Source organism: Erithacus rubecula (assembly GCF_903797595.1).
Source record: "Erithacus rubecula genome assembly, chromosome: 8".
Taxonomy (NCBI): domain Eukaryota; kingdom Metazoa; phylum Chordata; class Aves; order Passeriformes; family Muscicapidae; genus Erithacus; species Erithacus rubecula.
Window position 1 is genome coordinate 35,862,791 of NC_136659.1, and position 20,435 is coordinate 35,883,225.

At 48.1% G+C, this 20,435-nt stretch overlaps 1 protein-coding gene across 5 annotated transcripts in view; it reads right to left on the bottom strand.

Moving 5' to 3' along the window:
* Window positions 1–6,428: 6,428 nt before the first annotated feature.
* CACNB4 (calcium voltage-gated channel auxiliary subunit beta 4) overlaps window positions 6,429–20,435 on the bottom strand; it is a gene marked incomplete at its 3' end in the record, with an annotated part of 40,481 nt that continues 26,474 nt past the window's right edge. The window contains exons 6-14 of one of the 5 annotated variants that reach the window (XM_079310542.1): window positions 20,036–20,055; window positions 19,854–19,934; window positions 18,305–18,363; window positions 16,355–16,464; window positions 15,046–15,197; window positions 14,547–14,642; window positions 10,169–10,348; window positions 9,124–9,176; window positions 6,542–6,677 (exon numbers count right to left, since the gene is read on the bottom strand). In XM_079310542.1, coding sequence (XP_079166668.1) covers window positions 9,126–9,176; window positions 10,169–10,348; window positions 14,547–14,642; window positions 15,046–15,197; window positions 16,355–16,464; window positions 18,305–18,363; window positions 19,854–19,934; window positions 20,036–20,055 — 749 coding nt within the window. Of the gene's footprint in view, window positions 6,678–9,123; window positions 9,177–9,298; window positions 9,896–10,168; window positions 10,349–14,546; window positions 14,643–15,045; window positions 15,198–16,354; window positions 16,465–18,304; window positions 18,364–19,853; window positions 19,935–20,035; window positions 20,056–20,435 lie in introns of those variants that run through there. The other 4 variants (XR_013774837.1, XR_013774838.1, XM_079310541.1 and 1 more) reach the window with 4 other exon arrangements.

Consider the following 20,435-nt stretch of genomic DNA (forward strand, 5'->3'; position numbering starts at 1 on the left):
TAAATTTGCCTAAAAATGTAACACGTGAGGCTGCTGCCAAAAACTATTGGCAAACAGCAAAAATGCCACAGGACTCAGGGTTTCTCCCAACTCTCTCAAGCATTTTCCCAAGGACACAAAGAGACTGGACGGACTTTTAAACACTTGGTAGTTTTCTTCATTTATTGTAGAAAAGTTATTGTAATGCAGTTCATCTTTGTACATCTAAATTCCAGAAAACGAATCCATAGAAATGAGGATACTATGGGCATGCAGTCTGCATGATCCTGGTCACAAAAATAACACCACTTTTTTTTTATCTTTTTTTTTTTTTTTTTTTTTTTTTTTCTTTTTTCCAATTTTTGTAGTTTTCTTTGAAAGCCACTAAAAGCAGAGGGAGAGCAGAGCATGCACCACTGTACACATTGCATAGTATATGGTACCCACATGCCTGGTCAGGTGCTACACACACAGGGTCTAGAGGGCAAAACAAAGGGAAAATCAGCAGAAAACACAAATTTGGGGTGGCCCTGTCCCAGTAAAGGCAGTAATGTCTTCACCAGTGTGGCTCTGAACTGGCTCCCAGTGAGGCAGCACTGCCAGGCTCTCCCTGGGAACCAGTCTGGGCTGAGAAACAGAGATTTCCTGGGATGTGAGAAGCCCAAGGTGTGGAGTTTGCAGCTGGGCTGGCTGATCCCAACCTTCTCCCCGCTCTGGGTACACAAAATCTGCACCAGGAGGGAATCAACCAGGAGAACCCATCCCCAAACACACATTCCTTAACCCCACCTCCCTTCAGCTTTGCATTCTTGGGAATTTTGGGTGCTGGGACTCTTCCCCATCCAAGCTCTGCATCCCCACAAATATTTCCTGGGAGAGTTTCATTCCCGACCTTGGGCTGCTGGTGGATTCACCAGTCACATCCCAGATCTACACATTGGCCAAAATGAAAGTTCTTAATGTCATTTCAGCTTCCAGGAGGAAATCAGCAGAAATGAAATGCAGTGGGCTTTGTGATTTGAAAAAAAGGTTCTTTTTGTTGTCATTAATTAATTAAGATGAAAGGGGATACAAGTTATTGAAAAATCAATCCCATGTGCAAAATGCCAAAATCAACTGCTTAAGTATCAGGCAGCGAGTAAACAGATCAAAAATGCAATAAATCCACTGATGCTGGATCAGAAATCTCCCCCTGGGTTCCAAAAAACACGATGCCAGATGCAGGAGTGGAATTACTGTAAATTTGTGCTATTACAAATGTGCTTCTTTTCCCTTGCTGCGTTTTCCCACCGTTGGCAGGAGAGTTTTGAGCTCTGTGGATTCCCTGCTGCAGAGCAGACTGAACACAGGGATGTCCCAGTTCATTTGCTTTTCAGGCAGTATTGAGAAGGCAGGGGATGATCAGCAGGTGCCATTCCTGGGCAGAGCTTGCTCTTGGACAGGGCAGGAGTTGGTGTCACTGCCAAGGGATTTGGTTTCCCAAATTCCCCAGGCAGGTCCATCAATCATCCTGAGACCAAGCCAAGGCTGCTCCCAGCTTCAGAGGAGTGACATTGGTAACATTGCAATGATTTCCACCTCCTCCCCACATTCTCTGGGTGGATTTGATCACAATATTCCTCCTGACTTCTTGAGTGGATTCCACACACAATGAAAGAAATCTGAAATCTCACTCCTAAATAGCAGTTTCACCTCTTTCTGAGTTCATTCCTTACACATATTTTGCAACTTTATTAAAATTTCTGCTTTTTTTAAAGATACACCTTTTATTTTATCTAAAATAAACTGGGCTTGGTAATAACCTCACCAAATGCCTTTTGAAATGACACCACACTCTCTTTCAAGATCATTTTAACCCCATTTCCCCAGAGTTAAGCTTGGCTGCATTACAGGCTCCTGCAGCCTTTGCAGGACTAATATTTGAGGGAATGAGAGGCAACTCCAGCAAAACACAAGGCAGCAGAATCCCATGGATCCAAACCTGGACTGCCACCAACAGGGCTAGCAGAACTTGATTTTAAAATGCACATTTTTAGGAGCAAACCCGGGTTTGTATAAATGGCATTTTATAAAATAAGCATCTGACCTTGTCAGGAGTAGTCTCCAATTATTTTGCCTTAAAAAAAAAAAAAAATCAGGATAGTGGGATCAAAGACCAGTTTTAGAAGTACTTGTGAAAGAAAATACAGCAGAGGACATATTTAATGGATTATTGAAGGAAAAGGAGTGTCAGAACCCCTGACTTACCCGAATCAGTGTGCTGTGAACAACAGGAAGAATAATATTATTTTAGAATGGTGAAGTCAGTAAAGAGAGCAGAGCCTGGATGCTCCAGGGAATTCTGTGGTGTTGAGACCAAACTGAATTCAGAAGATTTGGCATCAAACTGGAGTTACAAATATCAGCAGCTGTGAGTTGCACACCCCATGGGAAAAAGGTTTGGCATCAGGAAAAGGATCTGTACATGTTAAACACAACTCCAGGGAGAAAGTGTTTGAAATTCAAAGGTTAACAATTAAAATAATTGATTTCCAGACATAAGGATGTGCTAAATGCTCTCTTTAGAGATTGTTGTTATCACCTTGATTGGTTAAATCCTTGTTAATCCAAAGGATCCAAATGAGAAACTGGGATAAGAACAAAACTTCAGAAAATCCCTGTTTTATAAACATTTCTAAACCCTCTGTCTCTGCCAGAGCTCAGAGCAGAGCTCTGGTTTTTAGTATCATTTTAGTAACAAGAAATGATGTGAGGGCTGGAGAATGAGGCTGGATTCTTTCAGTCAGGAACACTGAAGTGCACAGCTCCAACTAAACCTCAGCAGAGCTGGAATCCCACCAGGAATTACCCCAGCACAGCTCTCACTGCTCAGTGTCCTCAACAGAAATCCCTTTCTCAAGCAAACACTGCCCACAGTATCTGCAATAAATGAAGAGTCTCCCAGCATGCTTGGTGTATTTGTACTTAAAGAATTCTCTTTTCAATAAGAATTAAACACCCCAGCAAGGAGGGAGAGCTGCAGGGCCCTGGTTCCTTTTATTACAATGGAAAGGCAGCTCAACCCCACGGAATGAAGGAGCTCAGGCCATCCCTGAATTCCCTCACAAGTTTGGTTTTGGCAAACCCAAGTGGTTTTGGCACTTGAGACGTTCAGGTGATGGATTGTGCAGACTTTGTGTGGTGCCTGGGGATCCTTCCCTGGCCTGGGGTGACATGGAAGACTTGAAAACAAGGCTCCAGAAAATGTGCAAATGTCCTCAAGCAGTGACTGAGCTTCTCCCTAATCAATGCAGGAGAGAGAGAAGCAGCTGCTGCTCAGATTTCTACAGCTCCCCTGAAATCAGGACTGCAGTGCTCCAGCAGGGGAAGCTCAGAGGAGAAGGGGTCACCTCCTTTCTCATGCAGGTGTGTGCTGTACCTGGAAAAAGGGCTGGAGAACTTCCTGCAGGATGCTGCACATGGGAAAAGGGCTGGAGAACTTCCTGGAGGATGCTGCACATGGGAAAAGGGCTGGAGAACTTCTGGAGGATGTTCCACTGTGCTGCACATGGGAAAAGGGCTGGAGAACTTCCTGGAGGATGCTGCACATGGGAAAAGGGCTGGAGAACTTCTGGAGGATGTTCCACTGTGCTGCACATGGGAAAAGGGCTGGAGAACTTCCTGGAGGATGCTGCACTGTGCTGCACATGGGAAAAGGGCTGGAGAACTTCTGGAGGATGCTGCACTGTGCTGTACCTGGAAAAAGGGCTGGAGAACTTCTGGAGGATGCTGCACTGTGCTGCACATGGGAAAAGGGCTGGAGAACTTCTGGAGGATGCTGCACTGTGCTGCAGCACAGAATCCTGGAGGAGCTGCAGGTCCCAGGAGCTCTGGGAATCCATGCATGCACACATTTCCATATTTTCCTTGCTAACTGCTCCATCCAGCAGTGCTGGGGTCATTACAATGATTAATTAATCAGGTGTCTGCCACCTTTTAATGCTGCTGGAGATGGGTGTGGGTTTGAGAGTCCCACAAAGACATGGATTGCTTTTCCCAGTAACTTCAAGAGGAGAACCAGTCTGGAAACACCAGTGGTCTTTGCCAAACTGGTCTAGGAAGCAGAAGAAAGCAGAATATTCCAGATATTCCTTTAGTGCTACATGCTTTCAAAGCCTGGGTTCAGCAGGCTTTGGGAGGAAAACAAGCAAATAAAAAAATTAATGATCCTTATTTTGGGAAAAAAAAAAAAGAAGTTGTGACATGAACCTGCATAAACAAATGCATGTTCAGCATGACTGTGTCAATTCCAGGGTGAGGAATTTCAGGAGGCTCTGCTGGAAGGTGTCAGTGGTCAATTTTCAATCCCATGGGATCTAAGGCTTCACTGATGGTGTTAAAACACAAGGAGGTCCAACCACAGAAATTCATCTCTTGGAAGGAACTCAAGACTCAGTAGGTGAAAGCAATGATTGGCAGGAAGTAAGGCAGCAGTATCTCCAAGGATTTATCATAGCTCTTGGAATCCAAAGCTTGGGATCAGCTCTTTGACTTCCCTGGGAGCAGATTTTTGTCTGGTTTTCCCTTTTTATTGCAGTTCTGAGCGAGATGTTGTTTGAAATGTCCATCACTGTTCAAGCCCTCTCCCTTCCCCTCGGGTTTCAGGGCTGGGATGGATCTTCTGGAGAGTTCTTGTGCACTGCTGGAACTGTCAGACATTCAGAGTGGCTCTGGGCAGGTGGAACTGGGAGTACTGGGAGTACTGGGTCAGAGGAGGGCATTGTCTTCCTTTTAAAAAATGGGAGAAAAACCTGATGTCTCTATACTCCTGTTCCATTTTGGGACTTCTAGCTGTACTCAGGTAAAAGAGTGGGAAAAAAAGCAACAACTATTCCCAAGCTCCAAGCACACAAAGGATGGAATTTGTTCCTTTTCCTGTCCCTGTTTCCTGTCTCCTGTCAGTTCCTCCCTGCTGCTCCCAACAAAACTGTCAGGACTGGCTGAACTCAAGAATCAATTGGCTGCAACATTCATGCCAGGGCTAAAAATAATTTCAATCTGGAAAGTGTTTTGTAAGTGCTGCAATAATTTGGGATATTTGGCACTCTCGAGAGTTTACATTTGGTTTGTCTGAAAAAGCCATTCTGGAAAGGAATTGTTAGAATAAATCTTTTTATTCTAACCTGAAGTGGAAATTGAGCTCCCAGCAAACAAATACTGGAGCTAACTTTCAGTGGTTTGTAATTTTCAGATTTCTCTTTGTATTTGTTTGTTTTTTTTTTTTTTTTCCCAACACGCTCACGTCGACTTTCCAGTCAATTCACCCAAATTCCAACAGGAATTGGTTTATAAATTGGTTCCAACTGGAACTGGTCATTTGGAATTTCCAGCACAGGAAATTATTTTATAAGTGCCTTGATAAGTACCCAAAAATTACAAACGGATGTGTTCTAATACCTAAGGATGAGAAAAAAAAAAATATGGCTAAAAATGCAAATGCTGTATTAAACCCCAAAATAATCCCAAAAACAGACTGGGTAGAATGAAATGTTGTACTAAACCCCAAAATAATCCCAAGAACAGATTGGGCAGAACTGAAATGTTGTACTAAACCCCAAAATAATCCCAAGAACAGATTGGGCAGAACTGAAATGTATTAAACCCCAAAAAGAGATTGGGCAGAATGAAATATTGTATTAAACCCCAAAAAGAGACTGGGCAGAATGAAATATTGTATTAAACCCCAAGTAATGGCAGAATTGGTCAGGAAGGGCCGGGCTGGTCACTTGTCCGGTCACACCTGTGCAGCAGGGCGGTGTCACTGCCCCGGTCACACGCGTGTCACTGCTTGGTCACACACGTGTCACTGCCCGGTCACACACGTGTCACTGCCCATCACACACGTGTCACTGCCCGGTCAGACAAGTGTGGCAGGGCGGTGTCACTGCCCGGTCACACACGTGTCACTGCCCGGTCACACCCGTGTCACTGCCCGGTCAGACACGTGTCACTGCCCCAGTCACACACGTGTCACTGCCCGGTCACACATGTGTCACTGCCTGGTCACACACGTGTCCCTGCCCGGTCACACCCGTGTCACTGCCCGTCACACACGTGTCACTGCCCGGTCACACATGTGTCACTGCCTGGTCACACACGTGTCCCTGCCCGGTCACACCCGTGTCACTGCCCCAGTCACACACGTGTCACTGCCCGGTCAGACATGTGTGGCAGGGTGGTGTCCCTGCCCATCACACACGTGTCACTGCCCGTCACACACGTGTCACTGCCCGGTCACACACGTGTGGCAGGGTGGTGTCCCTGCCCGGTCACACACGTGTCGCTGCCCGGTCAGACAAGTGTGGCAGGGCGGTGCCACTGCCCCGGTCACACACGTGTCGCTGCCCGGTGACACCCGTGTCGCTGCCCGGGAAGGTTCCTCGATCCCAGCGGGATCCCAGGCTGCGCTGTCAGAGGCGGTGCCGCGAGTCGTGGCCGTGCGCGCCGGGGGAGCCGCGGGCGCGGTGCGGTTTGTACGAGTCCGGGTAGGGCTGCGAGAACTCCTCTTCCACCAGGGGATAGTGCTCTCGGCTGTGCTGGGAGCCCGAGGACAGGCGGTTCCTGCTCCTGCGAGCCCTGTCGCCGGGGCAGTTCTCATCGGCGCGCCGCTCCAGGGGCGAGCTGTCGGCGGAGTGGGCGCCGTGCCTCCCGCGCTGGCTCTGCGGGGCCAGAGATCAGCGTTAGCGGCGACCCCCGAGCCGGGCTGCCCGCGCAGCCCTGCCCGGCTCTGCAGGAGCACACCCAGCGTGAAAAGTGAGCTGATGTAGTCAGCATTTATCACTTTTCTCTGATCAGGAACAGAACGTTCGCGCTGCTGCTCTGCTTAGGGAACGGCTCGGAGGCCGTTTCGGAACATCTGAAGATGTTTGTTCGGGTTGATCTTAAGCCTTATTTAAAGCCCTTCCTAAGGCCGGACCAATGATGGGCTGCTCAGCAGAGCATCTCTAAAATCATTAGAGAAGAAATGCTTTCAACTGAAACACGCTATTTACATATGTTGACAGAAAATCCCTTCCTAGGATAATTTATTAATTAGAAACCTTTGCTCTCCTCAAGTTCCCATCATGACAATGCCCGTCATTTGTCACATGAACAAAATTTGTTCACGTTTTTTTGCCAGTTAACGGCACAATGAAGAAATAGCCTAAAATAAATATTTAGTTTGATTTCACCACACATTAAACCTCTCAGGAGTATCAGCACCCATCTCTCAGGACAAACTTGAGTGCTGAAACTCCAGCCCCTGCTGCCTGGGATATGAAACCTTCCTGCTGCTGCTACAGCCTCTGCCTGGCGACTGTTTTCCTGAATAATTTATATCCAAGGCTGGTGTGGCTGGGGCAGGGATGGAGCAGGGGGTGTGTGGTTACAGCTCCAGGTTGGTGCTGCCAGCAGAACTCCAGGAGAAGGGTCCTGAATGAAACTCACCCCAGATACTGGCAGAACTCCAGCCAGGGCATCCCCAGTTCTCCTCGGAGCACCAAGTGTTAGTGGGATTATGGCAAAGTGCTTCAGAAATTAAAGGCAGGCTGGGAGAGCTGGGGATCTTCCCCTGGAGGAGGGAAGGATCCAGAACATTCCAGAGCCTGAAGGGGCTCCAGGAGAGCTGGAGAGGGGCTGGGGACAAGGGATGGAGGGACAGGACACAGGGAATGGCTGCACTGCCAGAGGCAGGGCTGGATATTGGGATATTGGGATGGAATTCCTGCTGGGAGGGTGGGCAGCCCTGGCAGTGCCCAAGGCCAGGCTGGAGCAGCCTGGGGCACTGGGAGCTGTCCCTGCCAGGGAGGGGCTCTAAGCTCCAGCCCAACCCAAACCATTCTGGGCTTCCCTGATTCCATGATGAATTATCCTTGTGTTTATCTGACACTTTGGATGTATAATCCCTCATCAACTGTAGCTTTAACTCTGTGCTCACCCTCTGCCTTCCCTGTGGTAATTGACTCTCTCTGCTTTGCTGCTTTCCTGGAAGCTGCTGCTTCCCTGGGCTGTGCCCATCCCAGTGCTGCTGCTGAGCTCCTGTCAGGGGACACACCTGGGCCTGATGTCCCTTTTGATCCTGCTGTGATTGGAATGACTGCCTGCAGGAATGGGCTTCAAACCCCAATCCCCTGGAGCCTCAGGAACATCTCCCCAAAACCTGAGCTGTAGGATTTGAATGCATGCACTGAAATTAGGCCAGACTGTGTTCACAGCTAACCAGTCACAGAGGAATACAACTGGTTCCAAGGAGTTAGAGAATCCTAGGATTGTTTGGGTTGGAAAGGAAATTTAGGATCACCTAATTCCTTCCCTTCCATGGGTAGGGACCCCTTCCACTGTCCCAGGCTGCTCCAAGCCTTTCCAACCTGGCCTGGGGCGCTTCCAGGGATGGGGCAGCCACAGCTGCTCAGAGCAATAAATATTTTTCTGCTCCAAGATCAAATTTGCTCTTCCCCCTCAGCTCAGCATCCTTTCCTTTAAGGAAGGCAGTTCCCAAGGATCAGGTGTGGCAGAGGCAGCAGTGCCACCTGTGCCCTCTGTGACTGCTCTGGGTCTGTGCCACACAACATCACCCTCACAGCTTCATGAGTCAGGAGTCCAGTCAGAACTTGCAGTTCTCACTAAACCAAAGTCCAGGCCACAGCCAGGTAAAAATGGGAGTCTCCCAAATCTGCATTTGGTGAGGCAGGGACAGCCTGTCCCAGCACACCTGGATCAGGCTCAGTGCTACATGAACCTCTGGCCTTTTGCTTTTCAGTCCCCAAGGTACCAAGGGCAGAAGGAATAAAAATCTTCCTATATCACAAGCACCTTTGCTAGTTTAATTAGCCTGAGTGCCTTTTAATTACCACACACACCATCACAGTGAAAGCTGATGCAAATCCTTCAAAGGTCTGAACGAGTATAAAACCTCCAGGTGGGTAACAGGGATGCTGGAAATCCTTACTGTGAGAAACCCATGGAAAACACCAGGGCTGAACCCTCCTGGCACAGAAAACCTGCAGCCTCTGCTTGGGCATGGATCACTGCAGGAGAAATTTACCCCTCTGCAGAGCACCAGCACCATTGATCCCACCGAAACCCTTTGGAATTCGGGTGAAGTGGGGATTAAGTGATGCATACCTTCAGCCAGCCCACTGCACAGGGGTGATTTTCATCTTCAGTGTGAGTTTTCCCTAAGTAAATGGAGCAACATTTCACAGTTATTGCTGGTGTCCATTGATCAGAGAGAAATAAATGCCTGAAAAAAATTCTGTGGATACACCCAGTTCTCAAAATGAAACTGAAGAGGTGAAAGTTCTGCAGATGGTATTTTATTGTTCATGAAGGGATGGAAAACTGAAATTTTAAGGCAAGTGGAAAATGGAAACAACAGTTTACATGTGCATGTTATTATTAGTAACAGAACAGTGCTTGTGCATTCAGCCACTCAGGAGACAGTGACTTGCTGGTCCCAATAAAGCCAAGCAGGGCTTTAGAAAGGTGAGTGCAGGAATTAAGCACCTTCAGGGAAGTGCAGCTCACTCACAGCCAAACCAGCTGCTAACTGGTTAACTGAGAACACCAAACAAGAGTCATTTCCTCCAAAGCTGTTACCTGCTTCCAGGCTCTCCACAAGCAGAGCAGACGTTACATTTGTCAGGTGAATTATTCATTAAATGTCATTTGTTCAGTTCTATTTCTGACGTACATTAGCAAGTGACACTCCTGGAGTCCCCCACACACTGAAACTTGCAGGATTTAAAGCTCCCTGCAATCCTGAGCCCCTCAAGCATTCCCAGTTCTCAGCCCCAAACATTTCTGCTTTCAAACTTAATAAAGCACGTACTTCTCATTAAGGACTATTTACATGCCACGATTGAAGTGTCAAAGTTCAGCCGAGTCTGAGCTATCCCTGTGGAAAAAAAGGGTCACAATTTTTTTTCAATGGGTTAAAAAAAAAAAAAAAAAAAGTCTTTTATTCACACTCAAAGAACAAGCTTTTCCACCCAAGCTATGAAAGGATCACAACAGAGCTGACTCCTGGCTAGGAAACCGATTATGGGGAATTGCAGCAAAACTGGGCAAAGCAGAGTTGAGCGAGGAGCTTGCTGGCTCAGCAAGCAGGGCTGAGTGCCAGCACAGCCCCGGGCAGGCTGCAGCCCCCCCGGCGCCCCGCTGTTCCTACCTGCAGGCCCGAGATGGGGTACGGGGAGAGGGCGGGGGGCGCCAGGGCCCGGCCCAGCAGCGGCGTGATGGGCGTGGCGCTGGCCGTGTGCGTGGCTCTCCAGTACGCCTCCAGGTACTCGGCCAGGTGCTCGCAGGCGTCCTCCAGCTGGTTCTCGTCCAGGATCACGTCAAACATGTCCTGGGCACAGGGACACACAGGGACACACAGGGCACTCATGGCTGTGGGGCACGGTGACACGGCGGGAGAGCGGCGGGGAGGGGCAAGGGGCTGGGTTCACAGGGACACACAGGGATGGAATTCCTGCTGGAGGGAGGTGAAGCCCTGGCACAGGTGCCCAGAGAAGCTGTGGCTGCCCCTGGATCCCTGGCAGTGCCCCAGGCAGGGGGGGACATTGGGGCTGGGCACACTGAGACTGGAATTGGGGGTGGGCAGGAATGGGAGTGGGGAGAGCAGGAGGGAGCAGGGAGTGGGTTCACAGGGACACACAGGGATGGAATTCCTGCTGGAGGGAGGTGAAGCCCTGGCACAGGTGCCCAGAGAAGCTGTGGCTGCCCCTGGATGCCTGGCAGTGCCCCAGGCCAGGGGGGACACTGGGTGTCCAATGTCCATGGCAGGGGTGGCACTGGATGGGGTTTGAGGTCCCTTCCAACCCAACCCATTCCATGGTTCTGTGGCTGGAATAGAAAATGGCACAAGTGGCTTCAGAAGGTGACAAGAGCCAAAGCCCTGAGGAGTCACTGCACACTGTCCCTGGCTGTTCCATGAGCCATTTTACTCCTGGGCACAAAACTCTTCAGTTTATTTACTAATTGCCAGTGCTGCTGCCCCCAGGACCATTCCCAGAGCACTCAGCAGACACTCCTGGCAGCAGCAGCACTCAGGGAATTCTCAGAACCACCTCCAGCCCTCGACAGAAACACAACCCTGTTGTCAGCACTTCAACTTCCTATCTCATCTCTAATCTTAACTCTGCAAAGTACTGTGAGAAGAGCACAGGAAACTGAAAATAAGTGCAGATGCTGTGCATGTAAAGGGCAACCAACACTAACCACAAGCTGCCTCTGAGACCTGTTTTTACAGTTCTCAGAATAAGATTTAAAGTAATAAAGCATCTTGTTTTTCTTTTTTTAAATTTATTCTCTCTTCTCAGCATGGCAGAGAGAAGTTTCCCCCTCTGCCAGCAAGGAGGAGTTTCCTTCTAATCAGAATATTCCTAGCACTGCATCCCTTGGCCCAGTTCAGTGTTTATTGCTCTTTTGCTCCTCTCTTTATTTACTGCTTTTACTCTTTTGCTGTTCACCCACATGTTGATGCACCACACATTCACTTGTGCAAGAAGTTATCAATTAAAACACAAATTAGAAAATAAAATAAAATAATCTGGTTTGCTTACATATACTTTGCTTTGGAACAGACTGCAATTAAACACCTGAGGGTGTAACATGTTTTCTTCAATAAAGAATTACAGTGGATTTAGGACTCTTATGAGTATTTCACTGCACAGTAACAGGGGGCTGGGGAGCCTCTGGGGCTGTGCCTGGAGGAGCTGCAGCCCTGGCAGGATCCTCACTGAATGAATGAATGAAAAAATAAAAAGAGAATAAAACACTCAGGTTTTCTCTTGCATTCAACAGTTCTCATCCCTCAGCTGGGTTGGTTTCCATGTATTTGGCAGGAAATCATTTTTGGGAGATCCCTGTTTGTGAGGAGTAAAGCAGCTCCTCTGCAGGACTTTCTCACATGCACAAAGTCACCACCAGCTCCTGGGGACCCTCTAGTGACACAAGTGGCCTTTCCTGCAGAGCACATCAGTGGCCACTGTCCTCTGCTATTTCTTTTGGTTTGCTGCAGAACCACTGTGTACCTGAGAGGAGGAAGAATTTCAACTTGTAGATATATATCCTAATTATATTTTAATTAACCAATGCACTTTAATTCTGCTGCAGTGTAATTTTAGGTATTTTTTAGGTTGTGCCAAGTAGACCAGAGGGGTTTGTACCCTCTCTTAGCAAGGGCATGAATTCAGAAGTTTTAAAAAACAACAAGCAGAAGGAAGTGTTTATGAGCAGTGGATTTAAGGAGCTGCAGTTTGTGTTTCCTTCAGCCCTGGCATGTTCCTGCAGTGGAGTTCCTGAGTCCTGAAATATTCCTGGTGTCCTGCAGTGCCCAACTCCAGCTCAAGCAGCACCAGGGGCAGATTAGCAAGGAATTAATAATGAAAGCAGTTCCTGAGCTCCAATATGCCCAAAGAGACAGCTATTTTTACAGTGTCTAGACATGCAGCACCAGCTCATTCCTTATGGCTGGCCCTCAGCAAAGGAACAGAGTGAGGACTGCATCCTTTGCAAGGACCTTCCTCCCTTTAAACAAACCAAATTCTCCTCTTGCAGGAACCTGAGCTGCCAAAGGGATGAAGCAGGACAGAGGCAGCACTGCCTTTGCTCTCAGCAATGTACTTGCACCTAATTAAATCGTGGGCCAACTTTAATTTCAAGCCAAGCCAGACTGTCACCTCTCTGGGAGATCTCAAAGCCAGCAATCACTTCCTCCCCATCACCAGAGCAAAGTGCTGAGCTGGTCTGGCAGCAGCTCCTGGCCAGGGCAGGGTGGCACAGCCTGGGAGCAGGGCTGGGTTCAAGGCTGAAACCTGGGACTGACATTTGGAGAGGCTTTTCTGATCCAGGTGGGGCCTCACCTGGCTGCCTTCAGCACTGGAATGCAATTCCAGGACTGGTGCTGAGGCAGTTTAGTGAATCTGGGGGTGGACAATCCAAGGGCCACAATGCACCCAACGAGCTGCAGCAGCACAGGGATCTTTTCATGGAATTTGGGGTTGGAAGGGACCTGAAAAAACATCTCATGCACCCCTGCCATGGGCAGGGACACCTTCCACTATCCCAGGGTGCTCCAAGCCCCCTCCAGCCTGGCCTGGGGCACTGCCAGGGATCCAGGGGCAGCCCCAGCTGCTCTGGTGACTCTCTCATTTCAGCTGATGTGAGCAAAGTGAAGCTGAGCACCAGGAAATGACAGTATAAAGAGCAAACCAAGGCTGTGAAAGTGCCCAGGGCTCTGTGTGCAGGTGCCAGAGTAAAGCCCTTTCACACAGGACAATGTGCAGGCCCAGGGAAACACCACAAACCATCCAACTGGGGCAGCTCCAGTTCTTGGCTCACACCCAGCAGCAGCTGGGAGGGGATGGGTTCCAGTTTGTTCTCCAGGACAGTTACAGTTCTGGTTGGGTTAGTGGGACCTGGATGGCTCACAGGAATAACACATCAGCATTTTAAGAGATCATAGCTCAGTAAAAGATTCCAGGTGAGAAGTGTAACACAGCTGAGCTCTCCAGGAGAGGCTGCCCAGAGGAGCTGTCACTGCTCTGGCACCCTGAGGGGTCTCTGCACTCCCATCTCAAAATCCCACACAGATCCCACACAGAGCCACATCCAAGTCCATTCCCACTGCTCTGTCCAGAAACCAGGTGTGCCTTTCAAAACTAAAATCAAATTTCAGCTGCCCTGTCCAAACCCCTGCAGAGCCTCTCCCACAGCCCATGAGCCCTGAGGCCTCTGCTCCATCAGCAGGAATTCAGGAGTCCAGGAGAGGAGCAGGATCAAAATCAGGAGGTGGGAGAGCAGTGGCTGTGCAATGATGAGCTGACTGGGATGGGCTGCAGGGTCAGGGTCAGGGTCAGGGTCAGGGTCAGGGTCAGGATCAGAATTACAGTCAGGATCAGGACCAGGGTCAGCATCAGGATCAGATCAAGATCAGGATCAGGATCAGGATCAGGGTCAGGATCAGGCTGAGGGTCAGGGTTGCAATCAGGATCACAATCAGGGTCAGGATCAGGATCAGATCAAGATCAGGATCAGGATCAGGGTCAGGATCAGGCTGAGGGTCAGGATCAGGGTCAGGGTTGCAGTCAGGATCAGGATCACAATCAGGGTCAGGATCAGGATCAGGATCAGATCAAGATCAGGATCAGGATCAGGATCAGGGCTCCCATGCCTGCACACACCTTTCTCTTCCCTTTCACTCCCTGTGCACTAAGTGAGGCCTCTGCAGCCTCCTCTCCAAACCCAGACTTTGTCCCTGTGGGACCTGGAGCTCCACAAATGATGTCATTTGCTAATGAGCAGCTCTTGTTGTCCCCTCCACGTCATTCCTGCCCTGTCACCCTGCCAAAGACCAAAACAAACCCAGGGCAGGAGATAAGCAGGATGAAAGTCTGCAGCACTTTGTGTCTCACGAGTGCAGGGCTGTGTGAGCACCAGCAGGGAGTGATAATGGAGGGACCAGCTCAGCACAGGGATCAGCACAGCAGGAATCAGCACAATTCCACAAAGCAGGAGCTCTTCAGCCTCTCCTCTGTACTTACTGGTGGGCATTGTGCAAGTTTATCAGCTGCCACCAACTGGACATTCAAGTGTTTGCTTTGTGACTTCCCTCTGGACTTGATCAGTCGCTGCAAAACCTGACAGGAGGAAAGGGCAAAAGGTGAGTTGAAGGATCATTTATCTCCCTAAAGCTCAGCCTGACACCTCCCTGAGGGATTACCAAGGGCAGCTCTCCATAAAATACTGCCCTTGAATACCCCAAACCTTTCTGATAAGGGTACATTTCCTTCTGCATCATGTTTGAGCCCTTGGAAAATTTCAAATCCATTTTTGCTTGATCCTGCTTTAAGTCCTACCTTATTTCTGACTATAGAGAAGCATGAAAATTATATTTATACAGAATTATCTGGATTGCTGGATGGACTGCAGCACACCAGCAGTACATTATGTCACTTTTCCCCCTTTTCAGGTGCAGATTGCACAGTCCCCATTCCCACCCTGCTCTCCAGGTCCCTCCTGGATTTTAAGGTGAGGAGTTACCTTTGGAGAAGACACCTTGACATGGACAATAATTGGTGCTAGGGATGTCTTGATAAGCTGTGCAGGGTGATTTATAGTGTCTGCATCCAGGACAACCAGCTGTAAGGACCTGGCCAGCTCAAAGATTCTTTCAATCTCACTCTGCACTTCAGCTGCAAAGAGAAACAAAGCAGGTGAAACCACTGAACCTCAGGGCATTGGGACAAAAATATCCTCACCCACTTACTGTCACAGACTCCACATGAGAACTGATGGCACTGCCATAAAATAACCTGTACCTCCAGGGCAAGCAGTCACTCAGGATGGCAGAGATTTGGAATTTGGGTTCCCTTTTTTTACCAAACCCAACTCTCTTAGTTCCTGGGATGGTGTCCCAGAGAGCAGAATATTGGAATGCACATAATGCACACAAATTTCCACCCTTGTGCAAGAAAGAATCACACAACCACAGAAGCATCAGGGTTGGAAAAGACTTCCAAGCTCATGGAGTCCAAATAAAAATTCCTGTTCCCCAGCAGTCCTGACACTGAGGAGAGGGGCAGGACCCAAAATCTCACAGCCAGACAGCAAAATTCAGCTGTAACTGCTCAGCACCAAACACAAAACTGGTGCCAGGGTCAGGAATGGCATTTCCTTGGCTGGACAAGTGAAAGCTCTTTGGCTCCTTGTGATGTGGAATTAAAAGCACAGGGCTGGGAAGGAGGAGGAGCCCAGCTCAGGATCATGCAGTAAAATGCTGTAGACACATTAAAATCTGCAGAACTGATGTGATCTTGGGAATGGCTGGAGTTGGGTCAGGGCAAATTTAGGTTGGATTTCAGGGCAAGGTTCTTCCCCTAGAGGATGCTTGGGCTGCCCAGGGAATGGGAACATTCCCAGAGCCCCAGGAGTGTTTGCACACACCAGGGATGCCCAGGGTGGGGTTTTGGGGTGCTGGGGCTCCCCAGGGAATGGGCACATTCCCAGAACTCCAGGAGTGTTTGGACATCACTCCCAGGGTGGGATTTTGGGATGCTGGGGCTGCCCAGGGAATGGGCACATTCCCAGAGCTCCAGGAGTGTTTGGACACCACTCCCAGGGTGGGATTTTGGGGTGCTGGGGCTGCCCAGGGAATGGGAACATTCCCAGAACTCCAGGAGTGTTTGCACACCACTCCCAGGATGGGATTTTGGGGTGTGTGTGCAGGGCCTGGAGCTGGATCCAGCACCCAGTGGGTCCCTTCCAGCTCACAGTCCATGGTGTGGAAGGCTGGCAGCCCCTGCCCCTGTGTTTAAGCCCAGGCTGAGGTGCTGAGCTGTGCCAGGCTTACCCAGGCTGGACCTGGTGTTGGAGCGCTCGATGATGGCTCTCTTGCTGGGGTTGTTGAGCACAGACCTCTTGGCCAGGGAGATGTCAGCTGTCACTCTGGTGATGGATATCCTGGCAGGAGAGCACAGCACACACAACAAAGCCAGGAGTGGGATTTGCAGCCACAGCCCATTCCCAAGGGCACACACCACCAAACAATGCTCTGACACAGGAGCTGTGGCACCATTGAAGAGAAGTGCTGGGTGATGGGAAGGATTTCCTGTTCCCTGAGCCCTGCTATCCTCCTTGGTGCATTAATTAGATTTTCTCCTCCCAGCTGCTCATCTGCATGGGCTTCCACAGTGCCAGAAATGCTGTGAGTTATGTGAGGCTTGGGGCACTGCAAGGTAGCAGCATCTCCTCTGCCCTCAGACTTACACCAGGAGTAAAGCAAGAGTAAACAGGGAGCTGTGCCAGGGGCTGGGGTGAGCAGGAGAAAAGGAACTGGAGCTCTCTGGGCTGCCTGAACTCAAAGTTTAACTTCACTGCACCTCTTTCACTTAAGGCAGGTGATTTATTTACTTGCTCGGTGAGTTAGAAAAATACAAAACATTAGAAAGCAAAGACCACACAGTCCCTTCATGTAAAATCCATTTAAAAATCCCTTCATGTAAAATCCATTTTAAAATCCATTTTAAAACCCATTTTAAAACCCATTTTATAATCCATTTTAAAATCCATTTTAGAGCCCATTTTAAAATCCATTTAGGAGGCTTGGGATGAGCCAAGGAGCCAGAAAAAAAATGGGAAGAAATCAAGCTGGGAATGACCAGCAGCTTTTGCACAGAACTTAAGATTTATGGAGCTCTAAGTGAAATTTTCAGCTGTGGGGTTAATAAGAAGTGCAGTTATTTTTCTGCATGATACATAAATAAATGCATAGCCAGAAAATAGAGTTCAAAAGTACAAATGGGTTTGAAATAGAAGTGAGTGGATTGTGGGTCTTTGGCTCAGTGGCCAGCAGGGGAGGTTGCAGCTCCAAAGGAAGGAGCCCAGGGAATTCAGAAGGAGTCAAGGCTCTTCCCTGGACACTTCCTGGTAACATGGACCTCTCCCAAAACTGCAGCAGAGATGGAAAGAAAGAAAGAAAAAAAGAAAAGGGAGGGAGCAGAAGGACCAAGAAGCAGCTTTTTCCTGAGTTCCTCAGAGCTAAAATCAATGGGCTCAGGCACTGAGCTCTGCACTGCTGAAATTCCACACTCCCACTGACCCAGCTGCCAATACTGCTGATGGAATTAGCATTTCCAGAAAATCACTTGGGTTGAGCAGCTCAGAACAGGCCAGGAGAGCTGATAGTTTGCACAGAAGTTGATCATTAAATGTTCCCTCTGTGCTGCTGAGGGTCAGCTCAGCACTGCCACCTCCTCACTCCTGAAATCCATAAATCCTGCTCCAGCTCTTCTACAGAACTTCATTTTCCCTGCCCTGTGCCCAGGGACCAAGCCAGTGCTCCTAGCAAAGAAATCCAAATTATCCTCTACAGCTCACCAGGAAATGCTCCAGCTGAAGATGAACCCTCTTTACAATTCTTTTTTCTGTGTTTTAATTGTCAGCATTTCCTTCTTCCAACCACCCTTTTCAGTATTTTTGCCTACTTAAGGCAGTCAAAATAAAATCTTATATGAGGAATATTTTAGAGCTGATTTTTCTGAGGTGTTGGGAAGACACTGAGACAGAATCCTTGTGTTAAATTAAGAAATGCTAGCCCAGCCATGGCAGAAATGCAGACATGTGCACCCCTAACAACACATGAGCTGTGTCCCACTCTTCAGTGGTGACAGAGCCAGAAAATCAGCTTTGATCATGCAGCAAACCCTCTGGCATAAAAAAAAAAAAATATATATATAAAATAATTCTCTAGAATGTTAGTAACACATGGGCAAAGCAGCATGAGAAGGACAGAGTTTCTCACCTCCCATCAAACCTGTGCTTCAGGAAGTCAAAGAGAGCTTTCTGCATCATGTCTGTCACCTTGGCAGAGGGGAGCAGATTGAGCAGGGGGATGGACAGGGAGAGAAAGAAGCCAAAAGGAAGGAAAGAGGTGAGTAGAAGGCAGGGATACAGGCAACAATCAACACCTTTGCTGGGCAGAGCCATGCCAGTGGCACTGGCAAGTTTCCTGACTCACTGCTGTCACTCTGTGTGCTCCTGAGCTGCCCTGGGCATTCCTCACCCCTTCCACATCCACTCCCAAAGCTCCACCACACAGCACAGCCATGGGGCTGCTGCACAGAGCACTTGGGATCCTCCTGCACATCAACAGATCTGCCTTCAGGGCTGAGATCTGTCCTCTTGGGGGACTGTTCTCAGAGAGGGACAGCAGCAAAAAAATGGGATGTTCCCAGTGCTGGACATGGGAACACATCAGAGATGCTCAGCCCTGAGAGCTGTCAACTCAGCCTGACAATTATTATCTGCCAGGCCAGGCAGCAGCTTCAGCAAAGCCCCCAGGCCTCTCTGCCAGTTTATTTCTCTCTTTCCAACTGATTCCTTCAGAATTTAGCCAGAAAAAATAGTCAAAATCATTTCCCCCAGGTAAGGTGAAGCATTTTTGTTATTGGAATTAATATTCTGTGTTACCATTTCCACACATTTGTATGTTCAAGGTGTTCAGTGTTGTTTAAAAAAAAAAAAAAAAAAAAAAGACAGGGTGGCAGATTTTATGAACAAACAGCCTCTCTCTCCTCCAAACTCCAGAGGTAAAAATTTAGTCCTGTCAAAAACTTCCCCATCAGATGAAAAGGCAGAGAGCAGAACATGAAGCAGCTGCTCTGCTGAGCTGCACCTCCAGCCACTCTCACTAAACAACTTACCTCCCAAAAAGAACCATTCCAACATGTTTAATAATATCCTATTAATTGCTGGCAACATTAATTAAGCTTAATGAAGTGTATCTTGGATTTTATGTTCATTTATTCCTGGTTCAGCACTTCCCAGATGGTTGAGCTCCCTCAACTGCCCTGGTTTAGCACCTGGTAAATGCTCATTTGAATCTGCAGCAGCCTAAAAAAGGCTCCCCTGGTTATCTGGGCCCATTTCCACCTGGGCAATCTTTTAGGAGGGTCAAAGGTTTCTTTGCAAAATATTTGAATTTGTTAATAAAGTGAAAAAAGGAGAACAACAAGGAAGCTCCTTCAAATGTTTAGCTAATTAAGTTCAAAGCAGAGTCTGGTTTGATGAATGTTTTTCATGTGTAGAGCTCAGCTCATTAATTTGACTGCTTGGAGCAGACACAAATTCTCTTTTTTACTTGATTTAACCAGGAATGAGTGCACTGAAAAGAATGGATTTGCACTGTGCTTAAAACAGAACAAGTCAGAAGGAACTCTTAGCTCTTACAGAACATTTTGGTAATTATTTAAGCTGAATCATTTGGCTCCTAAACTGAGCCACACACAGAATTACTGAGGATGATCAGAGACAATAAAAGCTGAATGAACTGCAAACACCTCAGTCCATACCTCATAGCCTTTGAGTGATGGGCCCACCAACACCACAGGTCTCATTGATGGCACAACATCATAGGGGGGAATATGTTCTGTCTAGGGGGAAAAAAACCCTTCAGACCATCAACCAAACCACAGGGAGATCCTGGGGATTAGGGATTAGCAGGAAATCTAATGGAAACAAAAGCATCACTTACCACTTTTTGTTTCTGTTTTGCTAGAAGACCAAATGAGAACTTGGTTAAAACACACCCAGACAACCAAAAATCCCTTTGCCAAAGCACTTTGATTTCTCTCTGTGTCCTCTGCTCAGGCCTGACTAAACTGGGCAACCTGTGCATTAAACTGGATATTCTATACACTAAACTGGGCATTCTGTGCATTAAACTGGGCAACTTGTGCATTAAACTGGATATTCTATACACTAAACTGGGCATTCTGTGCTTTAAACTGGGCAATCTGTGCATTAAACTGGATATTCTGTGCATTAAACTGGGCATTCTATACATTAAACTGGACATTCTATACATTAAACTGGGTATTCTGTGTACTAAACTGGACATTCTATACAGAATGGGTATTCTGTGTATTCTGTGT